The following is an 11,272-nucleotide window of genomic DNA, read 5'->3' on the forward strand; positions in this document are numbered from 1 at the left end:
TTATTATCAAGCTGCAACATCTTGTTTAGAAACAATGAAGCTTATGCAGAAGTGCTGAGAGCTGCTGTTCATCAAGTATCCTCAAGAGGCTTAAAGCCTGCCTAATGTCTATATTTATCAGGCAGTGATCTCCTCTCTACAGAGTCATGTCTGTTTTTTATTAATGCAGTGATCTCCATGACAGAGTTTTGTCTGTTTTTGTTAATGCAGTGATCTCCACTACAGAGTCATGTCTGTTTGTTCACAGAGTTTCCTGAGGGTCTAAAAGTCTGGTCCATTCAGTCTTGGTTTTGCTCCCTGTCCCTTTCGTGCAGAAATCTCTCCAAATGCTCTGAATAATTTAATGATACTTTGTCCTGTGGATGATTTATTTTTTTTCTGATAAATATTATTTTTGAAATTGCTGAAGTTTTTTCTTAAGCTGTGTCTCACAGAGCTGTCAAATCTACCTTTCCTTCAGAAAGACACGTTATTTTGTATTTCCGTTTTCCCTGTCCCAAAATGTATCGCTGGCATCAAATTTAGAATTAGTAGAGTTTTTTTTGATAAAACAATCATTAATCAGATTCAGGAATTAATATGTTGTCTCTTAACTATTTTTAACGAATGTATAATGTAAATGAAACGCAGTCCATCAAAACCAGTTTTACAGTATACAAACTCTTGAACTGAGGTAGTAAATGAAAAGTCAGGTGCACACTTCTGATGGTTGTTTTTTGGCCAAAGCTGACACTGTATTGCCACAAAGAGAATGTGTTTTCATCAGATCAAAGGTTAAAATAAGTTTTTGCACATTTCATTTTTGGGTCGTGACGTCACGTCACGTCACGTCGCGTCGCGTCACAAGCTGATGTGGCCTGTGAAGGAAGCCTGATGACTCTGTGTAGAACTGTCCCAATGACTGTGACCACTCAGTGTGAACAGGACCCAAGTCTTTTACAGTTTATCGTCCGTCTGCTATGGTGAACTGTCTGTATAGTGACCTTGAAAAACATTGAAAATGTTTGTTTGTTCCATATCGAACCCATCTTTTTCTGTGTCTCTGTCTGTCTCCCAATCACTGTCCCTTTGTCTGTCTTCTCCATATATTTAGGCTTTAGAATATGCCAAGGCTATAGCCAGACGTCCAGTACAGGCTCCACCAAAACAGAGACAGGAGCACAAGTCTGAAAGCATCCCTGAGCGCCCTTTATGCTTGGAGGGCTTCCAGCCAGCTGTCCTGGATATCCTTCGACGACGTCATGAGGAGGAAAAGAAGTTGGTGGCTCTCTTCAGGAAAGTTCTTGCTGTCTAGGGCGAGGTACTGGTCATGTGAGCAGTCCATGGAGCCTGGAGCCATAATAAATACAACCTCCTCTCTGTGCAACACAAGCACATTAAATGTAGGAGAAGCCAGTCTTCTCAGGACAGACGCTCCTGAGGGGGCTGGCAGACTCAGCTATATTGGTTTTTTATTAGTATTTTTGTGTCATGGAGTTACAACAAAACATCTACTGAATATTGCAGTTTTTGTTATCCACTACCCACACATTAAAGCTTTAAAGGCTGTGACTGACTTTATGCCAACTAAAAGACTTTTATTATTTTATTTATTTTACAGCTAAATACTTGTATACTAACTTTTTTTTTTAAATCATTGAAAGATTTTAAAACTGCTGACAACATTGCAGCTTTAAATCACACAAAAACATACAAGGGAACAAAGTTGCCATCTTGTGTTTTTTTTTCTTATTTGACACATTATTAAACAGCCTTCAATTTAAAACACTAAAGTTGAACACTACAAGCCTTTGCTTCACCACTGGAAGGGAAACTGCATTGTTTGGTGTGTTTAGACACCTGTTCTCCTGATTGCAAGAGAACAGGTGTCTGACTCGTAAACTTTCTGTCTCTGTCTTTGGGACATGTTAAATAACAATCTGGGTCAGACAGTGGGAATAAAAGCACTACAAGTGGACGTTCTTTGATCTGGGCCTACAGGGGTTACAGCAGCTATTACAGTCTGGGCTGCCATTTTCAGATTGCTGAATGGTTTGAAGCCATATGTTGATTTTATGTGTTGAAAATAGAGTCATGGCTCAAAAACACTATAAATACAAATGAACAGGGAATTTAAATTCAATTTAGAAAAAAAAAATCTACTTTCATGATAGAGTACTGATTCAGATTGCTACCTTATACTAGTCTTCTTCTCCAATGTCATGATGACATTGTGTCATGGCATATAGATACATTGCTCTGAGTACTTCTTCAAGCAAAGAACACACTTCAACATGCATCATGAATGCTGCTGGGTGTAGCCTGTAATACAGTCAACATTTTTCATTTTTCTTCAAGAAGTAAAGACTATAGAAATGAAACAATGGGAGAAGAGGAAGAGTCAGGGTCACTGCACTGACTAACTGTCTGTTCCAATCAGGTAGTCATTTCAGACTCAGGGGTAAGAAACAGCAGTCACTTATTTCTATGAGCAATATCTTATAGAAGACGTAATAAGATTGGTATTGTAATTGAATACAGGGACAGCCCAGAGTAACCTGTAATCAGAGCTTAAAAATGGCCGCTGGTGCTGCTGCCGCCATGTGCCATTTATCTCATTGCATTAAACCTAGAAAATCAAACTGTGAACAAAACATGCCACAAAGAAAGTTTAGAAAAATAACTTTGAAAAAAAAACTGAAGGCACAAATTGAAGGATATTTAGTAAAATGGCATATAAGAAAGAAGAATACTCAAACGTTCCCCCTTCAGTCTTCTGAACTGGTATTTGAAGATGATTTAATGACCTGCAGGTGGCATTACTCATATATTGGTTTGATCATTTGAACTGTCTTTTCTGAAAGACTCTGACATAGCCATTCATCATTATTATTATGTTAATTCAAGATAAGGACTGCACTGGTTTGATGATCTACTGCACTTGGATTGTTAACAGCAAAACTCAGAGCAGGATTTCATCTTTTTCTTGGTATTTTCTCCTGACCTGCCAAGATGGCAGAGTTAGCTGAGTGCCTCTGTATCTGATTGAGTGATAAAAATGCATTGTTCATAATAACATTATAGGTATCAAGACTCCAACATCTCATCACAAAATCAGTTTATATGCAGATGACATATTGAATATATCAGAAATCCCAATGTAGGACATTAAAAGAAACAATTAATTTAATCAGATCATTCTCCCATATATCAGACTACTCAATAAACTGGTCTAAATCAAGTATTCTTCCCATTAAAAACAGCGGTTGGGATGTGGCAGACCATACATCACCTATCCCTTTATGCACCAATCACCTGACATACTTGGGTATTCACATCTGCTCCAGGTTGTCAGAGCTGTTTAATCTAAATTTTACACCTCTGTTAAAAACAATTACGGATGACCTTGAACGAAGGATGAATTTACCAATATCTCTCACAGGCAGAATAGCTACTGTTAAAATGTCAATATTACCAAAAAAAAAAAAACTTATTTTCAATTATTCCAATTCAACCTACACTCACTTGGTTTAAATCTATAGACTACCATCATTTTAAAATACTACTGGGAAAATAAACCAGCAAGGATTAAATTATCCACACTACAGAAACCCAAACATCTTGGAGGCTTAGAAGCCCCACAATTCTTCCACTACTTCCTAGCAAACCAACTGCAGTATATCACAAAGGGGATCCACAATAGTCAACAATGCGACACTTGGCTAGACATAGGAAAAAACATATTGTAACAAAAATAAAAGTTTCAGACCTACCGTTCTTAAATCAATCAGTTAAACTTCACCGATGTTTTAAAAGTCTAACCATATCTACAGCTCTGACAGCTTGGTGGAAATTCCACAAAATCACGAACACCTCTTTTGCTTTATCAGACTACACACCGATTTGGAACAATCCAGACATTAAAATCAACAAAAAATCAATTAACTTCCATGCATGGGCCAGAAAGGGAATCACTCATTTTAGACACATTTTCACAAATAACATTATGCTGCCATTCTCTGATCTGGTCCAGGAATTCAGCACTGGGGAACACCATTTTCTTGAATACCTACAACTTAAATCTGCCATTACATCTAAATTCAATATCACTTGTACAAACTTAAACTTACCCGCCTCAACTTTAGACCTAATTAAAATGAACCATATAAAGAAAAAAACATTGTCCAAAATATATAAGATAACTGCTAACTCAGACAAATCAATATCACTACCATCAATAAAGTGGGAACAAGACCTGGCCCTCACCCCCAATGCTGACTTCTGGAGCCAAATCTGTGAAAACACCTTTTCTATGAGCACCAACAGCAATATCCAACTAATCCAGTACAAAATCATCCACAGGGTTCACTTTACTGGGCACAGGATGTTAAAAATTGGTTTAGCACAATCTGACACTTGCACCCACTGCTCCCAACACACTCCAGACACTTACCTTCATGCCACCTGGAACTGCACACCTGTTCAACAATTTTGGATTGATATTATCACATTTCTCTCAAATATTCTAGGCTGCCCCATCCCTCTGTCCCACTCACTGTGCCTGCTAGGGGATTTATCATCATTAAACCATAAAAGGGAAAATAAATAAACCTCTTCTCATAGCTCTGACCATTGCTAAGAAAACTATTCACATGAACTGGAAATCAAAACAAGCAATAAATATTACACCCTGGAAAAACTTCCTGGCTGACCACATATCAATGGAAAATCTAACTGAATCAAACATGCAAAGGATGGAAGACCAGGACTCAATTTGGCAACCCTTTCTAGCATATCTATACTCATAACCAAATATCCCTCTCATGTAAAATAGTACTGCCCCCTCTTGCTCTGTTCTCTCTCTCTTTTTTTCTTCTCTCCTCTACCTGTTTAATACAGCACAGTAACCTGGGACCTGAGGAAAGTAAATAGCACAGCTTCTTGTGACCCAATGAAGGTAATTATACTCTGGTGATGGTGGAGACATCTTTCCACGTAGATACCCAGGTTGACCCACTACCTTGTGGAGCGTGGGAGTGGGGGGGCTCCTCTGCGTTGCCCCCGTGCCTTTCCCTTCCTGCTGTCCGCCCTGCGGCCCTTCCCCTCCCCCTTCTCCCTCACCTGCTCCCCCTTCTAACCCTTGCGGGGGGTTGGGGGCCCTTGACTGCCTGGGGGTCAGCTGCTGGTGCCTGGCCCGCCTCCAGGGCGAGGCGCAACATCTCGGCAGGATTTTTTACAGAATTGGGCTAGAGCAAACGGTTGATTTTCTGCAGATTTTCAATAAGGACGTGTGAATAAACGAGATGCTCCCCCCCCGTTTAAAGCATGTGTGATACATTCAGAGACTGTCAGAAATTTGAGAATCTGACAAGAACACCACTTTTTTTTACAGCTTTTGAATAGGACAAACGGTTTGTAAATGCCAGAAAATAAGTGCGTCTTTGAACCCCCCGCGGTTTTCGGATCCAGATTAATATGCGTTAATTTTTATAACGCGTTAATTTTCGGTGTAATTAATTAATTAATTGGGCTCCGTACTGGGAGCCCCCACGTGTAAGTGCCTGTGCCCGTCTGCTCTCTGCTACACAGCTGCTGACTGCTGCTACACTTTTTAGCCCCATATTGGCCCTCTTATCACTCTTTTCTCAGGTGCTATCTACATTCATGGCTCCACTTACCTCTCCTTCGGGCTGCACCAACTGCACCATCCTCGTTAATAAAGTTTCGTTAAAGCGGCGTATCTCCACACTTTACACGCTTCGTGAAGCAGAGCTGCAAATGGACACCATTCTCTTCCATCCCTCGTCACTGGCGTCCAAGTCATCCAGTCCTGCCCAGCCCTGCCTCGCCTCCGGTACTGCCCAAGCCAACATTCTTTCAGCCCCTCCTCCCGGTGCCATCGCTCCCGAAAAACAGGCTTCTACCTCCGCTCCCCCGACTGCTACTGGGGACCTCACCTGGTCAAAGCTGGGGGCAAAGCCCAAGTCTCTCGCTAATTCTACCCCACGAGATCCTGCGTCGTGGTCCTTGGTCACTTCTCGCAGTGTAGAATTCAAGCAGCCCCCCCCTATGCACTCCATCACAAAATCCACCTGAGTAACAGGTTTGACATCCTTGCCATGCAGGACTTCCTGCCCGAAATGGACACACGTAAAATTCCACAATCGTGCACCTCACTGACTGTTAGGTCACGGCCTCCTGAAACCCCCTCCTGGGGCCCTCCCTGCTGTATGACCCGCCACCTCTCTGTCCCTCATTTCACACTGGCTCTAGTGCGCCCAACCACCGCTACCCACACAAGCTCATCTCCACCCGTACGCTCACCAAAGGTCAAAACTGATCCTGCTCCCCCTTCAACGGTACCATCCCCTCGGCCCCTTTCCCCCCTGACCACCTTACTAATTGGAAATGTCTGTTTCTTCGATGTAACTATGCACAGTTTCCCTGGAGCAACAGTCCTTGACATCCTTCACAAACTTCCCAGTCTACTCCACTCACTCCCGTCATCTGTCCGTCAAATAATCATCCATGCTGGCTGCATGGAGGCGTTTTGCCGACAGTCTAAGATCACAAAATTAGCATTCAATAAACTTTTCCGTTTCATCCAATCCACCGGGAAATCCATCTTCATAAGCGGTCCAATGTCCCCTCAAAACTGTGGCTCTGGACTCTTCAGCAGGATCCTCTCCCTCCATTCCTGGCTTAAATCTGCCTGCATGTCTCACTCCATAAACTTCATTGACAATTTAAACTTGTTTTGGGGCCGTGAATCCTTCTTTAGATGCGACGGTCTCCATCCAAACAAACTGGGCAGCCATATGTTAACTGTCAACCTACAGCATGCTGTCCACACTCAACCACGCGATTGACTGTTACACTCAAACCGCAGTGCCCCCTGTCCTCGTCTACGGTCCAAACTCTAAACACCTCTACCTGCTATACCCCCCTCTACAGGCCTCAGCGCATATTGCAGCCTCATTGTGCCCCTCTCAGCATTCAGCCTGTCATTTCAGTCAGACCGTCTCAAAACTGCCCTGTCCCCACAAACACACACAACCTCATTCACATTAAGCACTATGCTCCTGCTGATGTTGCTCCCATTCTCCCCATTATAACAACCAGATCCCCCAGCCGCCGCAACACAAACAGGAGAAAAGTCAAATGCTCCCGACAAAACCTCTCCCTGGTCCCCCATTTCACACAGCATCCACCACAACAGCATATCCTCAAACTCGCTCTCCATAACACCCGCTCTCTCAACAATAAAGCAGCCATACTGAATGATTTCATCATGGACAACAAACCTGGACTTTCTCTGTATCACCGAAACCTGGCACAGCCATTTGGACTACTTCTCACTCAACCAAGCCACCCCCTCCGGATACAAATACATTGATCGTCCCCGCCATACTGGTAGAGGCGGTGGTGTTGCATCAGTCTACAAGAAGCATTTCAAAACCAGCTCCATTTCCACTACCTCTGTTGAATCATTTGAACTCATTGCTTTCAAACTACTCTCACCCAGTCCTTTCATAATCACTGTGATCTACCATCCTCCTAAGTGAAATCCATCTTTCCTCTCTGATTTCACTGACCTTGTCACTCATTTATCAGCCATCTCAGCTTCAGTACTAATTCTTGGTGACTTCAACTTCCATATTGACAACAATAACTGCAAACAAGCCTCTGACTTTCTCGACCTTCTGGACTGCCTCAACCTCACACAACACGTTAATTTCCCCACCCACTCCCATGGCCACACCCTGGACCTAGTCTGCTCCACCAGTCTCACCATTCAACAACTCACCAGCTTCAACCTCCATATTTCTGACCACCTAGCCATAGTGTTTGATATCCACCTACTTGTCCCCTCCGCCAAAGAAAAACCCACAATATCTTTCAGAAACGTCAACTCCATCCTGCCTCAAGATTTCACAGCCGCCGTTTGTACTTCCATGACCACGACCCCCCCTCCATCATCAGTTAGCCCGGAACTCCTTGTACTACAACATTGCTCTCTCCACCTGCCTCAATAACCTAGCCCCCTTAAAAACCAGAACAGTTACTTTTACTCACTCAGCCCCTTGGTTTACCTCTGACCTTCACCACCTTAAAGCAAAAAAAACGCAGGCTTGAAAGACTCTTCAAGAAAACCAGACACACAGTACATCTTCAAGCATACACGGACCACCTACAACTGTACAAATCTGCCCTTATCCATGCCCGCTCCACCTAGTACTCGAACCCAATCTGCACCAGTTCCTATAACCAAAAGGCTCTATTTTCCACCGTTAGCAAACTCATCAACCCCATTAATAACACTTCTCACTTCTTCACCTCGTAAAAATGCAACTCCTTCCTCTCATTCTTCCAGTCAAAAATTGACTCCATTTACCACTCCTTATCAACACCACCCCCTGTTCATGTCTCCTCCATTCCCTCCTTTCCTCTTGTCACCTCACCTCTCTCCAAATTCTCATCCATCTCCCAAACTGAGCTGTCAAAAATTGTCTCTTCTATGAAATCATCCACCTGCATTTTAGACCCTATCCCATCATCCCTCATTAAACAATGCCTCCCTACAATCTCCTTCTTCATCACTTAAATTGTCAACGCCTTACTTACCTCCTCCACTGTCCCTCCGTCTCTCAAACTTGCTGCCATCACTCCGATCCTCAAGAAACCTGGTCTGAATCCTGACGATCCCAATAACTTTCGCCCCATATCTAACCTGCCCTTTCTCACAAAGATCCTTGAACGTACCGTTGCCGCACAAATCAAGACCCACCAACAACACCCTCTACGAAGTTTCATTCTGGATTCCCCACTCACCACAACACTGAAACTGCCCTCCTTGAAGTCACAAATGACCTCCTCCTCTCCTCTGACTCTGGCCTTCTCTGCATCCTCATTCTTCTGGACCTCACCGCCGCTTTTGACACAATCAACCATTCCATCCTGCTTTCCCGCCTTAAATCGCTCCTCCACATCACAGTCAACGCCCTCACTTGGCTAACTTCGTACCTCAGTGACCGGAAACAATTCATTTTCATCAACAACTGCTCCTCTTCGACTGCCCCCCTATCCCAAGGTGTCCCTCAGGGTTCGGGGCTCAGTCCCCTCCTCTTCATCCTTTACCTCCTTCCCCTTGGTCAGATTATCCAACATCATGGTCCCCGCTTTCAATGTTATGCCGATGATATTCAACTCCACCGAATCAATAACCTCTCTGACCCAGTCCGCCCTCTCTACCTGCCTCTCCGACATCAGCTCCTGGTTACAAAGTAATTTGTATTTCAAACTTAACCTCTCAAAATCTGACATTGTTTTGATTGGTCCAAACTCCCTTACTTCTACAGCCAATGACTTCCACATCATCTTTCAAAACTCCACCCTCTTACCTTCTTCCCATTGCCGTAACCTCGGAGTCATCTTCGACAACAAGCTTACCTTCTCTCATCGCATGAAAGCAGTTACAAAAACAGCCTTCCTCCATCTTAAGAACATCGCCTGCCTTCGCCCCTCTCTTTCCTTCCCTGCAGCTGAAACCCTCATCCACGCTTTCATTACATCACGAATCGACTACTGCAATAGCATTCTTTTTGGCACAACTAACAACCACCTCAACAAACTTCAGTATATCCAAAACTCTGCCGCCCGCCTCCTCACCCGTACCTGTTCCCACGAGCAAATAACCCCCATTCTTCAAGATCTCCACTGGCTTCCTGTCCGATACCTTATCCAGTTTAAAATCCTCCTTCTTACTCACAAAGCACTCCATAACCAGGCCCCTCCATACCTTACTGACATGCTCCACCCCTACACCCCTTCCTGCACCCTCCGTTCTTCAGTTGCAAACCTCCTCACCGTCCCAAGGACCAAGCACCAAACCTGAGGGGATAGAGCCTTCTCTGTTGCTGCCCCCTCCCTTTGGAACTCACTCCCATAACACCTCCGTGTTACTGCTGACCTATGCCTCGAAACAAAACTAAAAACTCACCTATTTCGCATAGCTTGTAACTTAAACTAACAAACCCCGGTACTGAGCTTGCTTTTTCTCTGCACCTTTGAATTGTTTTTGCCTTGTCTTCTTTTTCTATACATGTTTGTCTTTTTACTATTTCATAATTTTTTTTGTATCTGTTTTTAGACTTGTTTTTTATACTGCTTTTACCTTGTAAAGCGTCTTTGAGACTTTGAAAAGCGCTCTATAAATAAAATGCATTATAATTATTATTACTTTATATATATATATATATATATACACACACACACACACACACACACACACACACACACACACATATATATATATATATATATATATATATATATATATATATATATATATATATATATATATATATATATATATTATGTCGAAAAAAACTTTATCTTACTCATGACGACTCTGTCTGTCCTAAGTTGTCTGTTATGTAATTGTTATAAAACATCAAAAAAAGTAATTAACAAAAAAACAAAACACCAAAGTCACTGATGAAACCCAATCACGGAGGCCTTCCTGTGATCCAGCTGAGCAGTGAAACACCTCTGTCTATTTTTTCCTCATGTATGTTGCCATGTTTTTGTCGTTACTTCGCCCAACACAGAAAACTCTCCAGCAGCTCATTTTACTAATTGAACCCTCAGATCATTATCAAAGCACTATTTACTGCAGTGCAACATTTTAATTAGATTATAGTCTCTATTTAACCCATCATGTACTCTTTGAAGCTCTGTGTTTTTAGTGTTAAGTCCTCAGATGCATGGTAGGAAACAAATGACTGAGCCCTTTTTGATTTAATGAGAAACGTTGCCTATTCAGGCTGAGTCCTTTGCATCTCTTTTAGGCCCCACCTCCTCTTTTTCTGCCATTGAAATCCAGTTAATTGAAGGAGTCTTTCACCGCCATACATGAAGGTGGACAAATTAGCATCCCTTTTTACCCACAGGGAAGCCAAGGCAGACATGGCTACTTTGATGTGAGAAGCACGCTTTCAGTCGACGGCGGGCCTCTTGAAAATGAGCTGATGGCCCTGCTATTTGGTCCAAATACAGATGCGTCCATGTGTTGCAAAACACTTAATCTTTTAATTGATCACCTTCTGCTTGGCCTATTCTCCACATAGTGTTTCTCCTCTCTGCCTGTTAATCAGAATCACATTTGGATGACATGAAAAGCTTTTTAGAAAGCAGAGAAGGAAGACTAATCCACGATGAATGACATCAGAAAACAGTATGCCCAGTGAGAGACACCGCTTGGGATGAAACGGTCTGATTGTCAGAGCTGTTT

General features: G+C 42.8%; 1 protein-coding gene across 3 annotated transcripts in view; it reads left to right on the plus strand.

Annotated features, from left to right (window-relative positions):
- The window catches only part of jhy (junctional cadherin complex regulator), a 34,712-nt gene extending 32,613 nt beyond the window's left edge, over positions 1-2,099 (plus strand). For all 3 annotated transcript variants that reach the window (XM_074671617.1, XM_074671616.1, XM_074671619.1), the window contains one exon: positions 1,094-2,099. In XM_074671617.1, coding sequence (XP_074527718.1) covers positions 1,094-1,294 — 201 coding nt within the window. In that variant the 3' untranslated portion in view covers positions 1,295-2,099. The remainder of the gene's footprint in view (positions 1-1,093) is intronic.
- The last annotated feature ends 9,173 nt before the right edge of the window (positions 2,100-11,272 follow it).

Source organism: Halichoeres trimaculatus, unplaced genomic scaffold (genome assembly GCF_033239565.1).
Source record: "Halichoeres trimaculatus isolate MK-OKI-2021-1 unplaced genomic scaffold, fHalTri1.1 fHalTri1_scaffold_6, whole genome shotgun sequence".
NCBI classification, from domain to species: domain Eukaryota; kingdom Metazoa; phylum Chordata; class Actinopteri; order Labriformes; family Labridae; genus Halichoeres; species Halichoeres trimaculatus.